Source organism: Hippocampus zosterae, chromosome 6, assembly GCF_025434085.1.
Source record: "Hippocampus zosterae strain Florida chromosome 6, ASM2543408v3, whole genome shotgun sequence".
NCBI lineage: Eukaryota > Metazoa > Chordata > Actinopteri > Syngnathiformes > Syngnathidae > Hippocampus > Hippocampus zosterae.
Window position 1 is genome coordinate 17,184,824 of NC_067456.1, and position 20,600 is coordinate 17,205,423.

General features: G+C 49.3%; 1 protein-coding gene across 3 annotated transcripts in view; it reads left to right on the forward strand.

Annotated features, from left to right (window-relative positions):
* The window catches only part of LOC127602544 (tetratricopeptide repeat protein 28-like), a 201,958-nt gene that overhangs the window by 122,521 nt on the left and 58,837 nt on the right, over window positions 1-20,600 (forward strand). For all 3 annotated transcript variants that reach the window (XM_052068736.1, XM_052068737.1, XM_052068738.1), the window contains 3 exons: window positions 1,740-1,887; window positions 11,460-11,732; window positions 20,265-20,395. In XM_052068736.1, coding sequence (XP_051924696.1) covers window positions 1,740-1,887; window positions 11,460-11,732; window positions 20,265-20,395 — 552 coding nt within the window. The remainder of the gene's footprint in view (window positions 1-1,739; window positions 1,888-11,459; window positions 11,733-20,264; window positions 20,396-20,600) is intronic.

A 20,600-nucleotide genomic window follows, 5' to 3' on the forward strand; every position in this document is an offset into this window, starting at 1 on the left:
AAAAAGAGAAGTGCTTTTAAATGTCTCTTGTCCCCCTGGGCAGGACATTTGTTGGCGTCTCTGCTCCCACCAGTGTGTCCTGGCCAAACTCCACAGCCACCAGATGTAATTATTATTGAGCGGCTATCCTGTCCGGCGCTCCCCCCCACCATATAATAACAACATTTGGACAAAGACTAATGCTTTGAATCACATTTCTGTTGTCTTGCCGTTTTCAATGGAGTTGTGATGGCATATCACTTACGGAGAAATTGGTAGTCAGTGGGCAGCGCGAAAGGGCGGGGTTGCTCGGAGGGAAGTAAAATTAATTACTGCTCTCTTTAAATTCAATGTCATGTCTCATTTTCGTTAATCCCCTCGGCCCCTTTCAATCTCAGGCTTTCTGACTTTCTAACAGAGAAGCTTGTAAAGACCAATGAAAAGAGTTCCTAGATGCTAATAGCAAATTAGCCTCCGTGTCACTTTTGGAGCTGTTGGATTTGACAGACGTTGCCAGATTGTGGACTGGTCTACTGTTGCAAGCTCAAACAGCCAAAATGCAAAAGTTTCAACACTTGACATGGTAAGCGGTCTGATTCTTATAGCTTTATGCACCATTAATCATTTTCCCCATAGTGCTGCAACAGCATGCTTCCAGCACTTTTTCACAGAGACAGTTTGCTGGAGATTGGTCGGATTTAGTGGTTTGGCTTGAAAAGACGTAGCTGGATGATGTTCAGTTTCTCTGTGCTACTGTTGGTAAACTCGATCAGACTCACTTGTCCAAGGACATGAACTTGTTTCTGCTGGTACCTTAATGAAGCAATGTGATCCCTCAAAAATCAGTGCTGTTTTATGTAGGACCTGTAAAATTTTCCACAACATGAGTTGCGAATCCTGTCGTGACTCCCAATAGGTGCCATGAACATGTCACGCCTTGGTTTTCTCATAAAACTGATATATTTTGACATACTATCAAAGCTAAGGTGGGTGTTGGGCATACTATTTTGATAAATGAGATGATAAAGTAAAGTTATTAAATTGCATGCCTCGTTGGTCAAATCATGTACAATTCTCATGAGAACACAAGATATACCATCATGTGGTAGGCCTACACTGTTCCAAAAATATGCAGCCTGTCAAGCAGTTTTTATGCTCCTGAATTATTATTATGTCAACACTATGACGAATGGAGAAATGCAGTTAAATTCTGTCTGATTCAAGAACAGAATCAAATGTCCTAGCTTCTGGCACCGGTATACTCCTGAAGTTAAAAACACAGAATGTCTTCTCACTTTATAACTATATGCACTGAGAAAAAGTATGTTCGCTCTAAGGCATGTATGGACATCTTTCATCGAACCCTGGATCATTCTCCTTTTTCTTTCAGTTATGTTTTTTTTTTTTAAAGCAGAGCTGCAGTCTTGTCACTGTTATGGTTATGTGCCTGTCCTTGCGACAGGAAAAAAAAAATGGAAAGCACATTTATCAAGCTAAAATAGCAATTGTTCCTTAGAAAGCAGCCAGCCTAAGTGGAGCACATGCTTTTATCTTTAATTTATAATCTAATTAACAAGAACAAAAAGCCCAGTGATGTCAGTCAGTATAATAAAAGTTGAACAAAAGGGACACGGGCGCCTAAGAACTGCTCATATGGTCATAAACAAAATAATAATGTGCACTCAGTGTGTTGGATAAAATGAAAGTTTAATTTATTGCTTGCCATAACTAAATTTTGTTACCGTCCTCTCTCTCATTAGGCATACTTCCGACAGGGTGTTGCCCTTCAGTACCTTGGTCGCCATGCCGACGCCCTGGCCGCATTTGCCTCCGGACTGGCCCAAGACCCCAAGAGCCTTCAGCTACTGGTGGGCATGGTAGAAGCTGCCATGAAATCTCCTCTACGGGGTAAGAAACTCATTAGCATGTTGTTTATGTATGCCGGCATATGTCAGTCCGTGTCTCCGTGTGCTAAAAGAAGCTGTCGGTCTGTCTCGCCATCGCCATAGATTTTGTCCCGCAGGTGCCAAAACGTCTGGGATGATCCTCCTCCTGTGTCAGTCAATAAGCATGTTTGGCTGACTTTACCTGTCACTATTTACTCAATGTGTGGGAAGGCCGGCTCTATCTGTCGAACCACTGACTGCCGGTGTCATGGACTGAGCCCTTGCCTCTTAGGTCTGATGCCTGCAACTTCAGCGTATCTTATTGTCAGCCTGATCACTCTCGCAGATAGCCCGTTATCTTAATGAAGATCTAACACTAATGCCATTGTATGTGTGCTTGGCCCTGACAAAGCAGTTTCCCCAGAGCTGAGTGGATTTATAAATAGTGTGCACAAGCTCAAATTTAGACTAAAATGTGTGTTTTCTGTTTATGCATCATTATCATTCAACTGCACTGACCTAACTGTGCATGAGTAATCAGTGTGAGGCAGTCTAATGAGGCTCTAAACAAACCTGGCAATGATTTCACTTCAGATGACCACTGCAGTGGAATTTAATATGCTTCAGATCTGCGTGGAGTACATCCCCTATTCCAAATTCAACTGTAAACAGCAGCTGTATCTTTTTCAGACCTTGTTTAACCATTCAAATGCAAATTTAACCAGATATCAGTGGCATGGATTGACTTTGTTTAGTTAGATTTTTTTCCTCCCCTTCTTTTTTCGTGTTTGTTCTTGTGCAAGGAAGCTTTTTAGACACTTTGCCGTGAATCAAGAATGGAGTTCCCATTTAAGTGACGTCAAGTACATAGGCTCGTAACTGGAAACAAAACAAGAAAACAGCTTGGGCGCAAGCCCAGACTGAAGCATCATGGACAAGAATCATCCCCGTAGGGGTAGGCGGGTGGGGACCAGGGCCTTTTAATCTCCTAATTGTTTACCGTATTCCCCGCAGCTTGGCACATCCAGCTAAGGACCTCATCCAAGGTGTGTTGAAGAGATGTTCACTAGGTTGAAGGATTAAGAGCAGTGATCCTCTCCGGGAGGCTGTCGGCACACTGGGAATCTAATCAATGTTAGGACTGTAAACAGGAAGGATAACCAGCGTTAGTTGGCCAACATCTGCTGATATGTGAAAGATTGGCACCCGCGAGCAGCACCATGTCTTGGCTCGTTAATCCAGGACATTCCTTTTCCATGCATATTAACGGAAATGGGCAGAAAAAAACATTAAAACGTTGGGACTACTTCCTTGAAAAACAATTTAATTTAGAATACCAAAATGTGCCTCTTGTAAAATTCAGTGAAATATCCTTAATGCCTTAGGCATAATTATCTTTGGCTTTCAAGTCATTTTTAATTGAACATGAAAGTTGTGCTCAGTGTTAATCATTTAATCATTCAAAGCAGTTGTAAGTGTAATCACAACTACACTCTCCACTGTATTTTATCGAGGTTGTTTGTATTTGGCCTAGAATGAGCTAATTGTGTGTGTGTGTGAGTGTGTGTGTGTGTGTGTGTGTTCTGTTTCTTTTTTTTTTTCTGGAAGAATTTTTATCTTGAGTTGGCACAGTGGTTGACTGGTTAGCATGTCTGCCTCACAGTGCGGAGGTGATGGGTTCAATTCCTGGGCCTCACCTTCCCTGTGTGTAGTTTGCATGTTCTCCCTGTGCCTGCATGGGTTTTCTCGGGGTACTCCGGTTTCCTCCCACATTCCAAAAACACGCATGCTTGGTTAATTGATCACTTTAAATTGTCCCTTGGTGTGAGTGTGAGCATGGATGGTTGTTTGTCTGTGTGTGCCCTGCGATTGGCTGGCAACCAGTTCAGGGGGTGGGATAGGCTCCAGCATGCCTTTGACCCCTGTAAGCATAAAGTGGTTCAGATGATGGATGGGATTTTAAACAGTATATATCTTTTGCCTTTCTGTTCTGTAGACATTAGAATGTTGGAGTTGTAACTTTCCCTAAGCATATTTCAAAACAACAAACAAACAAACAACAAAACTAATTTCAGCCGCTTGTATCCGGGATCTCGTTCTTTCATAGGTGAGGGTTGGGACATAGATCGACCGGTAAATTGAGAGCTTTGCCCTTTGGCTCAGCTCCTTCTTCACCACACAGACCGATACAACATCCGCATCACAGCAGACGCTGCACCAATCCGCCTGTCGATCTCCCGCTCCCTCCTACCCCCAGTCGTGAACAAGACCCCAAGATACTTGAACTCCTCCACTTGGGGTAAGATCTCCTCCCCGACCCGGAGGGGGCACTCCACCCTTTTCCGACTGAGGACCATGGTTTCAGATTTGGAGGTGCTGATTTTCATCCCAACCGCTTCACACTCGGCTGCGAAACGCTCCAGTGAGAGTTGGAGAGCCCCGTTTGAAGGAGCCATCAGCACCACATCATCTGCAAAAAGCAGGGATGCAATACTGAGGCCCCCAAAAGGGACCCCCTCAACGCTTCGGCTGCGCCTAGAAATTCTGTCCATAAAGGTTATGAACAGAATCGGCGACATAGGGCAGCCTTGGCGGAGTCCTACCCCCACTGGAAACGATTCCGACTTACTGCCGTCAATGCGAACCAAACTCTGACATCGGTGGTATAGTGACCGAACAGCCCGTATCAGGGGGTTCGGTACCCCATACCCACGAAGCACACCCCACAGAACTCTCCGAGGGACACGATCAAACGCCTTTTCCAAGTCCACAAAACACGTGTAGACTGGTTGGGCGAATTCCCACATACCCTCAAGGACCCTGCTAAGGGTGTAGAGCTGGTCCACTGTTCCACGGCCGGGACGAAAACCACACTGCTCCTCCTCAATCTGAGGCTCGACTTCCTGACGGACCCTCCTCTCCAGCACCCCTGAATAGACCTTACCTGGGAGGCTGAGGAGTGTGATCCCTCTGTAGTTGGAACACACCCTCCGGTCCCCCTTTTTAAAAAGAGGGACTACCACCCCGGTCTGCCAATCCAGAGGCACTCTCCCTGTTGACCACGCGATGTTGCAGAGGCGTGTCAACCAGGACAGCACCACAACATCCAGAGCCTTGAGGAACTCCGGGCGGATCTCATCCACCCCTGGGGCCTTGCCACCGAGGAGCTTTTTAACCACATCGGTGACTTCAACCACAGAGATAGGAGAGCCCACCTCAGAGTCCCCAGGCTCTGCTTCCTCCAAGGAAGACGTGTTGGTGGAGTTGAGGATGTCTTCGAAGTACTCTGCCCACCGGTTCACAATGTCCCGAGTCGAAGTCAGCAGCGCCCCATCCCCACTGTACACAGTGTTAGTGGTGCACTGCTTCCCCCTCCTGAGACGTCGGATGGTGGACCAGAATTTCCTCGAAGCCGTCCGGAAGTCGGCTGCCATGGCCTCACCGAACTCTTCCCACGCTCGGGTTTTTGCCTCTGCGACGACCGAAGCCGCGGTCCGCTTGGCCAGTCGATACCCGTCAGCTGCCTCTGGGGTCCCACAGGCCATAAAGGCTCGATAGGACTCCTTCTTCAGCTTGACGGCATCCCTTACTGCTGGTGTCCACCAGCGAGTACGAGGGTTGCCGCCACGACAGGCACCAACCACCTTACGGCCACAACACAGATTGGCCGCCTCAACAATAGAGGCACGGAACATGGTCCACTCGGGCTCAATGTCCCCCGCCTCCCCCGGAACATGGGAAAAGCTCTGTCGGAGGTGCGAGTTGAAACTCCTTCTGGCAGGGGATTCCGCCAGACGCTCCCAACAAACCCTCACTATACGTTTGGGTCTGCCAGGACGGACCGGCATCTTTCCCCACCATCGGAGCCTACTCACCACCAAGTGGTGATCAGTTGACAGCTCCGCCCCTCTCTTCACACGAGTGTCCAGAACATGCGGCCGCAAATCCGATGATACAACTACAAAGTTGATCATCGAACTGCGGCCTAGGGTGTCCTGGTGCCAAGTGCACATATGGACACCCTTATGTTTGAACAAGGTGTTCGTTATGGACAATCCGTGACGAGCACAGAAGTCCAATAACAAAACACCACTCGGGTTCTGATCGAGGGGGGGCGTTCCTCCCAATCACGCTCCTCCAGGTCTCACTGTCATTGCCCACGTGAGCATTGAAGTCCCCCAGCAGAACAAGGGAGTCCCCAGTAGGAGTACTCTCCAGCACCCACTCCAAGGACTCCAAAAAGGGTGGGTATGCTGAGCTACTGTTTGGTGCATATGCACAAACAACAGTCAGGACCTGTCCACCCACCCGAAGGCGGAGGGAGGCAACCCTCTCGTCTACCGGTGTGAACCCCAATGTACAGGCACTGAGCCGGGGGGCAATGAGTATGCCCACACCTGCTCTGCGCCTCTCACCGTGAGCAACTCCAGAGTGGAAGAGAGTCCAACCCCTCTCGAGAGAACTGGTACCAGAACCCAGGCTCTGTGTGCAGGCAAGTCCGACTATATCCAGTCGGAAATTCTCTGCCTCACACACCAGCTCGGGCTCCTTCCCTGCCAGAGAGGTGACATTCCATGTCCCAAGAGCTAGCTTCTGCATCCGAGGACCGGACCGCCAGGGTCCCCGCCTTTGGCTGCCGCCCAGCTCACATTGCACCCGACCCCTTTGGCCCCTCTCATGGGTGGTGAGCCCATGGGAAGGGGGACCCACGTTGCCTCTTTGGGCTGTGCCCGGCCGGGCCCCATGGGTGTAGGCCCGGCCACCAGGCGCTTGCCAACGATCCCCACCTCCAGGCCTGGCTCCAGAGGGGGGCCCCGGTGGCCCGCGTCCGGGCAAGGGAAACCTAGATCCATTTATCCCAATCATCATTGGTGTCTTTGAGCCGTGCTTTGTCTGGCCCCTCACCTAGAACCTGTTTGCCATGGGTGACCCTGCCAGGGGCATAAAGCCCCAGACAACTTAGCTTCTAGGATCATTGGGACACACAAACCGCTCCACCACGGTAAGGTGACGACTCACGGAGGGGAACATGTGTGTGTCTCTTAAATTCATACACAAGCGTCATATACAGTACTAGCTGGTTCGCCGCCCTCCGGGCGGCTCATCAGCTAGTTCCTGCGGAAGGCTGGTAAGGTGGGCCTTCGGCCCACACAAGTGTTGTTGCTTGGTTCAACTTTTTGTTCATCTTCATTGCTTATCGCAAAAATAAAGAGATGTTTAGCTCTACTAAATAACTAACAATTTCATTGCAATGCTTGTGGGTAGACAACATTTTTTCGCTAAGATGCCCGCGCGATCGTAGTGAGCCACTGCCTGAGCGGCGCAGTGGCGGCGCGCAGCGGCGCGGTGAAGTAGGTACGTTTTGAAAAGGGACAGACGGAAGGACAGACCGCGTGCGGGACGACGCGCAATATAGATATAGAAGATAATTCAAATCGGTTGCCAGCCAATCGCAGGGCACACAGAAACGAACAACCATTCGCACTCACACTCACACCTAGGGAGAATTTAGAGTGTTCAATCAGCTTGCCACGCATGTTTTTGGAATGTGGGAGGAAACCGGAGCACCCGGAGAAAACCCACGCAGGCCCGGGGAGAACATGCAAACTCCACACAGGGAGGCCGGAGCTGGAATTGAACCCGGTACCTCTGCACTGTGAAGCCGACGTGCTAACCACTGGACTACCGGGCCGCCTGGGGAATATGTTGTAAGCATCAAATTCAAAATAGCAGAATATTTGGAAAAAAAACAATCCAAAAAATCTTTGAGCATTAGATTTCTTTGAAGTGTGTTAAGTTGAGTAGAGTTTGAAAAGGATTTGCAAATCATTGCATTGCCTCTTTAGTTACGTTTTACACAACTTTGGAGTTTGGGTTTGTAGAAGGTATTTTCCACACAGAAGATCCCTCCACATTAACAAGTCACAAGAATGTTTCACATCAAGGCACCAACACCCACCAGGATTGATTGTATCATTTGTCATTATAAATAATTGCCTTTTCAATGGATGCCGTGGCGTGTTTTTTTCCGTCCAGCCCCCGCTTAAGTCAAATCCGAACGGCATCAGAACTGACATCGACCCGATCTAACGCACCATCCTAAACTGGTTTCGGAATTTCAAAATTACATTCAATGCCCTCCTCTAAAAAGCAACATTCATTTCACATTCTTGTGTTTCCATTGCATTGCATACATCTTTTGTTTTAATCACAGTCACAAATGGTAAAATTACTTATGAGTCTCAATTTTATAGACAGTTTCATAAAGTTGAATTGCTTTCCAAAGTTGGATCTTGCTTTTCTGCATCCTAGCTCTTATAAACCTCAAGTCAATGAACAAATCAATCGTTAATATTTTTTTTTCATTCCTTTACTGAGTAAACTTTCTGACAAGACTGAAGTGGGTGGGGAGCACTTAATTAGAAATGTTTCATTTTACCATCATATCTTCATGCCTACCCTGAGGAAATTAGTCCAAATGATCTCTGCTACCTTTTTCTACGCCGCATATTCAAACTTAGTTAAACATCCTTATGATATTTTGACAGTCTTTCCATTCTTTGTTAATTGGGCTCATGAGAAATAGCCACTATCTTAGCTTCAAGGCGTTGAAGTGATCCTTTTGTCTCACTGCACTGATTTTCATTTTCCTAAAACAATCACCTTGAGATAACAGTAATATCTTCCATCTTCCAAGCCGCTTGATCCTCACTAGGGTCGCGGGGGGTGCTGGAGCCTATCCCAGCTGTCTTCGGGCACTAGGCGGGGGACACCCTGAATCGGTTGCCAGCCAATCGCAGGGCACACGGAAACGAACAACCATTCCCACTCACACTCACACCTAGGGACAATTTAGAGTGTTCAATCAGCCTGCCACGCATGTTTTTGGAATGTGGGAGGAAACCGGAGCACCCGGAGAAAACCCACGCAGGCCCGGGGAGAACATGCAAACTCCACACGGGGAAGCCGGAGCTGGAATCGAACCCGGTACCTCTGCACTGTGAAGCCCACGTGCTAACCACTGGACTACCGGGCCGCCGATAACAGTAATATCTCAGTGATATCCTAATTCTCATAAATGAGCCTGCACCATACCGCACATTTGGTTACAGTGCACAAAATCAATCTTACAGAGCAAAGAAATAAAAATCCTGGATTATTTTTTTTGCCCCCACTTTATCTTGTGTCTCATTATTTTAGATGCAAGACAGCCTAATGTATGTCTTGCTCTTCTACTCTATGCAGTATGTGATGCTAATGTGTGCAGAATCGTTCTTATAAAGGTTTAAAGAAATAATATTTGACTGCTTGTGTTCGCGTGTGCCGAGTTTTAGCGCCTGTCTTCATGTGAAACGATACCCTTGGGGATAGTCGTAACTACCCGTTCATGAATACAACAGTCATGACACCATTTCCGCCCCTTAAGGATTCCCTCCATGTTTAATTTATGACGCACCTCTCCGTGTCACGTCTAAAGGCAATTACAATCCGTGAATGGGTTTTTATATGCAACCTCTCTCCGTAACTTGACATTCTGCCAAGTACCTCAAAGGCAATGTTCTTCAGACTCTTCAGCTGCATCTCTTTGTGTATGTGTGGAAGGTAATCTGCATCTTTGTGAGGCTCTAGGAATCTTCGGGTGTGTTCCAATAGCCTAAGTATGTTTTTTTTCCTCCCAAATACCGATGCTGAGCTGGGTATGCAATTGGAAGAGTAACACAACAAATTCAAATTATTTTTTTTGCACACATATAACCAGATCAGATTTTTTTTTTCAAATCACTGGTCACTTTCATACTTCGGTTTCCTGCCACATTCCAAAAACATGCATGGCAAGCTTATTGAACACTCCAAATCATCCCTATGCATGAGTGTGAGCATGGATGCTTGTTCGTCTCTGTATGCGATTGGCTGGCAACCGGTTCGGGGTGTCCCCCGCCTACTGCCCGAAGACAGCTGGAAGGGGCTACAACACCCCACGCGACCTTTGTGAGGATAAAGCAGATCGGAAAATGGATGGATGGATGGTCACTTTCCTATGTGTTCCATATGTGTATCAGATTTTTTGCAATGCGACCTCAGTCAGGACGGACAGGTTACATGTATTCGACCTATATGTCAACAAAAGCCCAATATGGGATGCCTGGCCATTGCGACCTTGTTGAAGTGACCTTGAGCAAAATACTGAAGCCTCAGTTGCTCCCTGATGCAGTGTCGTCAGTAGGTGGAGGAGGAAAAAGTGTTAAAGCTCTTTGGGTATCTAAGGTAGAAAAACACTATTCAAGGGAAAGTACATTTACCATCTGAGCGGGCGAAGGAGAGGGCTTGGCAATCATATGGGATTCTGCTGAGTTAAATCAGAAATGTTTAGGCAGCTAACACGTTCCGCTCTTATCTGAAACCAATTCACAAATTGTTTCGAGTCGTGCATTAAATTATTACTCTTTTTGGTATTAAATTATTGTGAATGTCGGGAGACGCTAAGTAACAAAGTAGTGCAGTCGTTGCTATATATTTCAATGGCATGCTTCAATTACATGATGAGTAGATGGACGTGGAGTGAAGAGAACCGTATGTATGCCCATAGGCGCTCTCATTGCTGATTTTACGACAAACTCACAGCCGTTAAGAGTTGCGGAAATGGACTGTTGCAGCTCCAATGATTAAAAAGAAAGGAAAAGCGTATCGTTCAATACAGTGCGCACCGAACCGTAACAAGTAGTAGAACAATTTGATACAGATAGATGCATCTTTTTTTTCTTTGTATTTACAATGGCCATCAATTATAAGTGAATTTTTGCTATTGGAGTGCTGGCTCGGTCCCCATTCACCCAAGGAATCGCGGCTATCCACCAGACGTTGCATGGCCATTACAAATAACCTTCCCACAGATACATATGATTGTAAATATATGTCAGTTATAAGGAATTGAAACAAAAGCTGTGTTCCTCCAAGCCACCACCCCTGATCTGCTCGTTCGATGCTGGTGTCTGCCAGAGATCGTGCAATCTGAAGGGGCTGTGAATCCCCAATCCCATGCGGCCCAACATTGATTTATGTCATTGTGTGCATTTTCAACCTCTTCAAAGGTCACTTTGTGTGTCTCTGCTCTGCATTGCTTTGCCTCCACAACATGTGGACTATTATGCATTATCTTCGCCATCAACTCCACTTCAGTCTGCTGATGTCTCTCATAGTCACTTATCTTTTTGCCTACAATTGTTACAACCTCATTTTTACGCTGTACGCAAGACTGCAAATCTTGCAAAGTAGTAGTAGTAGTCAGGTCAGGGTCAAATCACCTCAAAATTATTCACACATACTGTATGTTATTTTTGGTGAAAGTGAAATCTGTCACTCGGTGAAGATACAGATTGTGCGAATGGACAAGAACCCACTACTGGAAGAATGGAAATGTTGATATGAGGCAACAGTTTATCAGTGAGCAAAACGTGTAACAAAATTACCAAAGTAATACGACAGCAAGATATTATTGTCAATCACTAAGTCAGCACACGGTTAGATTTTGTTGGTGTTTTTTTTTCTTTCCACGTTCTACTTCTAATCCCAGTCTCACTCATGTTCCTCCTGCAGAGTCTCTAGAGCCAACTTATCAACAGCTGCAAAAGATGAAGCTGGACAAGAGTCCCTTTGTGGTGGTGTCTGTGATAGGCCAGGAGCTGCTGACAGCTGGCCACCACACAGCTTCTGTTGTAGTTCTAGAAGCAGCTTTGAAGATCGGGACGTGCAGCCTCAAGCTGCGTGGCTCTGTCTTTTCAGCGCTCAGCAGCGCCCACTGGTCACTGGGCAATACAGAGAAGAGTACCGGCTACATGCAACAGGACTTGGAGGTGGCCAAGACCCTAGGTAAGAGGACTGGGAACTGTAGGAATTGATAAGCATTTAAATCTTCAATTGACCCAGCAGGTCCTCAACATGTTTTGGGGTTTTTCTTTGCATAAAGATCTTCAACATTCCGAAGTGCATTGAACACCTTTTTATTGCCGCGGATACTTTGTAGACCAACCCATAATAGGTGAAAATCAATATACATATATTAAGACCATATAATCATTTTGTGTTCCGATCCGGGGGTTATGATGCAAATTCTGATCATCCATGCATGAAATCGGCTGATACCAATCACATGGTCTAGCAGCATATTTTTCACTTTCAGAGCTGTGACGGCTAGTTTTACGTAAACCCTCCCTCATCCTGGAAAGACTTTTTAAAAAGGATAAAACCTTTTTCAAAAGTATTCCTTCGTGCCTGTTCTCACAACAGTTGTCCAAATCAGAATCTAGGTGTGCGCACTTCAAGATGTTTTTAAGTTACAGCTGAAAATAAACTGAAAAATCATTTTTAAAACCAAGGGAATCATGACAGGTACATGTATTTTAACGCCAAAATGTTCAACCAGGACACATAATGTATGTTTTTCAAACGAAAATCAGCTACCTTAATGCTAACATACAGTGCAAAACACCATTGATGAGAAAATGAAAATAAGAATAGATGTTATTGTTCATATAAACCTACAACTGCCACATTAAGACACATGAACCAGCAACACATACAGTACAGCACTGTAAAACAGTACATCTTAATAAATAGAGATACGTAAGCAGAACTTAAACTGGCAAAACAGAATCACTCATTCCAAAAAAATGATCAACATGCAAACATACGTGTGCGTGTGTGTGTGTGTGTGTGTGTGTGTGTGTGTGTGTGTGTATATATATATATATATATATATATATTTTTTTTTTTTGGTAATAGTAATTTACTTGTTAAGAATACAATAACATTTTGGAGCAATTTTAGTAGGTGCACTGATAATGATATAATAGCATTTTTTTTCCATTCTCCTGTTTTACTGATAATAGAGCTCAGGGAATAGCGGGGAGTTTCATTTCTTGCACAAGTGTACTTCGCCATGGTCACAAAAGCTCAGCGCCACTTCCTTATATTTCGTCATCGGTAGGTGAATTAGAAGATTGTGTTCAAGCGCTTTCGGTAACTTGAAGGTAGTATTGGGCTACACAATAACTGTTCAGTAAAACTCGAATCATTTAATACTTAATATTCTTTTAGTTCTTAAGTTGTTTGAGTTGTTGAGCTTTAATGAAATCAGTGCAATGGTTTCCCCAAACATTTGAGTTGAAATAACTCACGTTTTACCTTAAACAATACTCATAGGCATTGTCTCTCTACTATATGGGGATGACTACCGGTACTGTTATTGGAGTGCAGTTGGGGACCTTTTCTCTGACCAGTAGACCTCGGTACTGCCCATCATGTTGCAGCTTCACGTGCTACCATGTTCAAGTTGCGCAACACAAAATTCATACTTAACTGTCAGGTAAAAATCTAGTTAAAAAACAAATAGCTGTTTTAAAAGCGGTGATATAGCAGGGATTAACCGCAATACACATTTTTACGCTGGGATGGATGGTAACATTTACAAGCAGTTCAAATCTGATTTTACTCCAAATTCACCAAATATAGCATCATTCAAATAATACAATGACAAAGTTTGAATAAATTGAAACAAAACATTTAGTTTCAGTCTGGAAAAGCTAATGATGATGGAGGCAAAACTGCTCCTAATTTAAATGGGCTTTAAAAAAGAAGGTATTAGATGACTGTGTCATTTTGCATCTCACAAGCGAGGCTATAACAGGTCAACAAGTAGAAGAGTAAACTGCATAGCTTGTGAGCTTGACACACAGCATTACCCTGTCATTGGGTAAATATTGTACAGTTCTTATGAAACTTCTTATACGACACAGGGTTACCTGGTAAGATTTTGTTTTGTTTTGTTTTTGAAACTTTGTGCTTGTATGTGCACATCGCGAATAAGCACAAATCAGCACCTCCAAATCTGAAACCATGGTCCTCAGTCGGAAAAGGGTGGAGTGCCCCCTCCGGGTCGGGGAGGAGATCTTGCCCCAAGTGGAGAAGTTCAAGTATCTTGGGGTCTTGTTCACGAGTGGGGGTAGGAGGGAGCGGGAGATCGACAGGCGGATCGGTGCAGCGTCTGCTGTGATGCGGACGTTGGTGAAGAAGGAGCTGAGCCAAAGGGCGAAGCTCTCAATTTACCGGTCGATCTACGTCCCAACCCTCATCTATGGTCAGGAGCTGTGGGTTTGTCACGTTGAGCCCGAGGCGATGAGAAATCGCCTCGTGCACAACAGAAAAAAAACGAGGTGGATCCCCGGAGAAGCAGACAACGAAAAGATCTTGTGAGAACAAAGGGGTTTTAATAAAGAAAAAAAGGAGCCCGAACAGGGAAAACGGTAACAGAAAGCGCTGGTCAAATAAGGACCAGGAAAAAATAAGGAAGACAACCAAAAACGCTCGCGAAACGATAAAGGGCGAGGAGCTACCGAGATAACAATTTGATCACAATTTGAAGTACGCGAAGATTGAGGCCGTAAGGCAAATAGGGCGGCGAGAAATTGTCAAACGACGAGAATAGCAAATAGAGAGCAATGGCACGGTAAGGAATTCTCCGGCAGTGAGATGACTGCCGGAGTCGCCTAATAAAGGCACGTAATCAGCCCGAAATAACAGGCAGGTGTGCCGAACAGGCGGCGGGAGAACCCGCCACCTGCTGGTGAGCACGCGACGTGACAGTACCCCCCCCTCAATGGACGCCTCCCGGCGGACTACCCGGTTTGGACGGATGAGCAGTGTGGAAGTCGCGCAGAAGGGACGGGTCAAGGATCCAGGAGCGAGGCACCCATTGCCGCTCCTCCGGCCCGTAGCCCTCCCAATCGACCAGGTACTGGAAGCCCTTGCCCCTGCGCCGAGAGTCCAGGATGGCACGAACCGTGTACACCGGGTCCCCGTCGACCACCCGCGGGGGCGGCGGCGGAGCGGGAGGGGGCGCCAAGGCGCTGGAAGACACAGGCTTGAGCAGGGAGACGTGGAACACGGGGTGGACCTTCATGGAGGCCGGCAGCCGGAGCCTGACCGTGACGGGGCTGATGACGGCCTCGACCTCGAACGGGCCAGCGAACCGGGGCCCCAGTTTGGCAGACGAGCCGGCCAGGCGAAGATCCCTCGCAGTCAGCCACACCTTCTCTCCCACCGCATATGAGGGCGCCGGGCGCCGACGACGATCAGCGATCCGCCGGTTCCGGGACGCAGTGCGGGACAACGCAGCCCGGGCCTCCCTCCACACGTGATGGGCCCGCTTAAGGTGGTGCTGCACGGAGGGGACCTCCACCTGCCCCTCCTGGGACGGGAACAGCGGTGGCTGGTAACCGTAGGCTGTCATGAACGGCGATCTGCCTGTAGCGGAGGAGACGAGAGTGTTGTGGGCATATTCCACCCAGGGCAGGTGGTCGGCCCAGGATGCCGGACGGTGGAGACAAACACAGCGGAGGGCCGCCCCCAGATCCTGGTTGGCGCGCTCAGCCTGTCCATTGGACTGAGGGTGGTACCCCGAGGTCAGGCTGGCCGTAGCTCCGAGGGACCGGCAGAACCGCTTCCAGACGCGGGACACAAACTGGGGCCCCCGATCTGACACGATGTCCGCCGGAATGCCGTGGAGACGGAAGACGTGCTGGATGAGGAGGTTGGCGGTCTCCAGCGCCGACGGCAACCTGGACAAGGGCACAAAGTGAGCGGCCTTGGAGAAGCGGTCCACGATCGTGAGCACGACCGTCCGGCCCCGGGAAGGCGGTAGGCCCGTGACGAAGTCCACAGCGATGTGAGACCACGGGCGAGGAGGAATGGGCAGCGGCTGGAGCAGTCCCGCCGGAGGTTGATGCGACGACTTGCCGCAGGCGCAGGAGGTGCAGGCCTTGACGAACTCCGTCGCGTCGCGGCGGAGCTCCGGCCACCAGAAACGCTGGGCGACGAGCTGCACAGTCCGATTCACCCCGGGATGACACGCCACCTTGGATGCGTGTCCCCACTGCAGGACCTCCGAACGGAGGGCAGGAGGCACGAACAGCCTCCCTGCTGGGCACCCCGCCGGCACCTGCACCCCCACCAGGGCGGACAGGATCCGCTGCTCAATCTCCCACTGGACGGCCCCCACTATGCACTGGGTCGGGAGGATGGTCTCCGGGGAACGGTCCCTCCCCGCAGGTTCGTGGAGCCGGGAAAGGGCGTCAGGCTTAGTGTTCTTAGATCCGGGGGAGTAGGTGAGAACGAAGTCGAACCTGGTGAGGAAGAGGGCCCACCGGGCCTGACGGGCGTTAAGTCTCTTCGCGGAGCGGAGATAGGCGAGGTTCTTATGGTCCGTGTACACGGTAAAAGGTTCCTTTGCCCCCTCGAGCCAGTGCCGCCACTCCTGTAAGGCGGTGACCACAGCCAACAGTTCCCGGTTGCCCACGTCGTAGTTCGACTCGGCGGCACTGAGTCGACGGGAGAAGAAGGCGCAGGGGTGCAGCTTCTGGTCGACTGGGGAGCGTTGGGACAGCACCGCACCCACCCCTGAATCCGAGGCGTCCACCTCTACGACGAAAGGGCGGTCAGGGTCAGGATGTTGCAGAACCGGGGGACTAGTGAACGCCGCCTTAAGACGAGCGAACGCCGCATCCGCGGCAGGGTCCCACTTAAAAGGGATCTTGGTCGAAGTAAGGCGGGTTAGGGGAAGCGCCATCTGGCTGTAGCCACGGATGAAACGCCTATAGAAGTTGGCGAACCCCAAGAAGCGCTGCAGTTCCTTACGGTTGGACGGGACCGGCCATTCAGTGACCGCACGCGTCTTAATGGGGTCCGCCCGTAGCTTGCCCTGTTCTATAATGAACCCCAGGAAGGAGATGACGGGAACATGGAACTCACACTTTTCTGCCTTGACGAAGAGCCGGTTCTCGAGCAAACGTTGTAGCACCAGCCGAACATGTTGCCGGTGCTCATGCAGAGAACGAGAAAAAATTAAAATGTCGTCAAGATAAACGAAACAGAAGATGTTGATCATGTCCCGGAGCACGTCGTTAATGAGGTTCTGGAAGACGGCAGGTGCGTTTGTGAGGCCAAAAGGCATGACGAGATATTCGAAATGGCCCAGGGGGGTCTTAAACGCGGTTTTCCACTCGTCGCCCTCTCGGATGCGAACCAGGTGGTAAGCGCTGCGTAAGTCTAATTTTGAGAATATTGTGGCTGATTGTAATGGAGCGAAGGCGGAGTCCAACAAGGGTAGCGGGTATCTATTTTTAATTGTAATTTCATTTAATCCACGATAGTCTACGCAGGGTCGTAGGGACTTATCCTTCTTCCCCACGAAGAAGAAACCCGCCCCTAACGGTGAGCGTGATGGTCTGATGAGACCTGCAGCGAGCGAGCTGTTAATATACTCCGTTAACGCCTCACGCTCGGGATGGGATACCTGATACAGACGCGAGGTTGGCAACGGAGCGCCCGCCTGCAGGTCTATCGCGCAATCGTAGGGGCGGTGTGGGGGCAAGGAGCGCGCGCGATCCTCGCTAAAGACCTCCCTAAGGTCCCGATAGCACTCCGGCACTCCGTCAAGGCAGATTTCCTCGGGGGGCGTGACGCGTTCGTGCCTCCCGACGGCTGACTGCAGGCAGTGCTGGTAACAATAAGGGCTCCAGCTATCGATAGCGGGGCGCGCCCATGAGATCACCGGGTTATGCGCCTGAAGCCAGGGTAAACCGAGGATGATCGGGGCGTTCCGGGACCGCATAACATAAAAACGGCGATGCTCAATATGATTACCGGATAACGAAAGCTTTAACGGCTCCGTTCGATGCGTTACCACCGCCAGGAGGCGCCCATCCAGATCACGCACCCGCTTCGCCACAACCAACTCCTCTAAAAAGCACCCCAGTTCGGATTAGTGTCCATTAAACAGTCATCTGCGCCCGAATCCACCAGGGCCCGAACCCGTCTTGACCGGGAACCGCCGAATACCTCCGCCTCGAGCTCGAGTCTATTGGGGTGTCCTGGTCGCTTGTCTACTCGCCTAGGCTCGGGGGGCGACGCGCGGGGCCGTGACTCACAGTACTCGGGAGGAGCGTGGAAGGACGATCCCGGATAGCTGGTTGCGGCGCGGGGGGATGGTTGGGCGCCGTTTGTTGTAGCATGGTCGCGATGACGGCGCCTTCCTTCCTCCGCACCACCGTCCTTGCCGCCCAGCTGCATCGGCTCGTCCGTGGTTGCTGTCTCCCGGCCCCGGGAGTGATCACCGAACCCACGATGTTCCTCACGGTACGTGGTGCGGCGGGACGGATACCGATCACCTCCACGCTCCCGGCCTCGCTCCCTCAGGCGATTGTCCATAAGGAGGGCGAGGTCGATCAGCTCCTCCAAATCGGTGCTGTGGTCGCGGGTCGCCAGCTCGTCCTTGAGTAATGAGTTCAGGCCACGGCGAAACAGTCCACACAGGGCCCGATCGGCGTACCCGCTCTGCGCGGCCAGGATCCGGAACTAGATGGAGTAGTCAGCGACCGACCGCCCTCCCTGCTGCAGGGCGAGCAGCCGACCCTCCGCCTCTCTGCCCCGCACGGGATGGTGGAACACTCGACGGAAGGCTGCCACGAAGTCAGGATAGGAGGTGCGGAGATTCGGTTTAGCGTCACTGGTCGCGATAGCCCACGACGCCGCCGGACCTGTTAAAAGACTCATGACATAAGCCACCTTGGCGGCGTCAGTAGCGTAGGCGGACGGCTGTTGGTCGAATATTAGCGAGCACTTGTGTAGGAAGTGTCCACACTGCCCGTGCTCACCCCCGTAACGAGGGGGATGTGGAAGCGAGGGCTCCCTCGACATAATAGGGTACGAGGAGGGAGCCTCCGGGGTGGTAGGACGAAGCTCGGAAGGTGGTCCTCGTTCCTCCACCCGAATAAGGCGAGGTTCGAGATCATCGAACCGATGAGCCAGCATGGAGACCGCGCCGTTGAGTTCCGTAAGGGCTTGGCTGTGCTGACTCATTTGCCGCTCTTGTCGAGCAAGAGCGGACAAGATCTTTTCGGCGTCTGCGGGATCCATGGTGGCCGGAGAATTCTGTCACGTTGAGCCCGAGGCGATGAGAAATCGCCTCGTGCACAACAGAAAAAAAACGAGGTGGATCCCCGGAGAAGCAGACAACGAAAAGATCTTGTGAGAACAAAGGGGTTTTAATAAAGAACAAAAGGAGCCCGAACAGGGAAAACGGTAACAGAAAGCGCTGGTCAAATAAGGACCAGGAAAAAATAAGGAAGACAACCAAAAACGCTCGCGAAACGATAAAGGGCGAGGAGCTACCGAGATAACAATTTGATCACAATTTGAAGTACGCGAAGATTGAGGCCGTAAGGCAAATAGGGCGGCGAGAAATTGTCAAACGACGAGAATAGCAAATAGAGAGCAATGGCACGGTAAGGAATTCTCCGGCAGTGAGATGACTGCCGGAGTCGCCTAATAAAGGCACGTAATCAGCCCGAAATAACGGGCAGGTGTGCCGAACAGGCGGCGGGAGAACCCGCCACCTGCTGGCGAGCACGCGACGTGACAGGGTTGTGACCGAAAGAACGAGATCCCGGATAAAAGCGGCTGAAATGAGTTTTCTCCGCAGGGTGTCCGGGCTCTCCCTTACAGATAAGGTGAGAAGCTCAGTCATCCGGGAGGGGCTCAGAGTGGAGCCGCTTCTCCTCCACATCGAGAGGAGCCAGATGAGGTGGCTTGGGCATCTGATTCGGATGCCCCCTAAGCGCCTCCCCGGTGAGGTGTTCCGGTCATGTCCCACCGGGAGGAGACCCCGAGGAAGACCCAGGACACGCTGGAGAGACTATGTCACCCAGCTTGCCTGGGAACGACTCGGGATCCCCCGGGGAGAGCTGGAGGAAGTAGCTAGGGAGAGGGAAGTCTGGGCTTCCCTGCTAAAGCTGTTGCCCCCGCGACCCGGCCCCGGATAAGCGGTAGATGATGGATGGACGGATGGATATATGCTTGTATGTGTGACACAGTTGTATTCACATTTTGTGAGATATTCATATTAAAATTGTTATTATCCACCCATTTAAATCTTCCCAAGCCAGATTTGTTCCCCAGGTTTTACTAAATAATCAATCAATTGTTCAATCAGCTCTTACAGCTTTGAAAAAGAGGTCTTTGTTGAGAAGAAAACAAAGACTAACCTTGCATGACCAAGCAAAGCCTCTGCAAATGTGAAACTGTGATGCTTGGGTTAATCTTTGGCACTTGTACTTTGCAAATCGCCTCTGTTAAAATGAAAAAGATATTTCCATCTACACTTTGGGGAGGTGAGTTTAACACGACTAGCTGTCAGGGAAACCATTCTACTGTTGCAAATGTGCGGAAGCATTTCTCCCTTTAAGGGTCACACCATGGTTGAACACTGATAACTAGAAATGTTTGGTAACACCGTCTGCTTTGTAATCACCTGCTGACCTGAGGATAATGAATGTAATTCATCTCCAGGTGACCAAACAGGGGAATGCCGTGCTCATGGGAATTTAGGCTCGGCATTCTTCTCCAAGGGAAACTATCGTGAAGCTTTGACCAACCATCGGAATCAGCTGGTTCTCGCCATGAAGCTGAAGGACAGAGAGGTAAGACGCACGCACGTTGTTTTCAAATTGAAAAAGCAAGCTACCTCTATAAGATAATGAGAGCTGGCAGCATTTTTTTCAGTGTCTTATCAGCTGTTTGTGTGGGATTGTACTGGACCAGGTTTTCAGCTGCAGTATTTTATTATTATTTTTTAAGAGACCTGAAGGACACACAAATGCTGCTGCTCTATTTACTAAAAAAAGG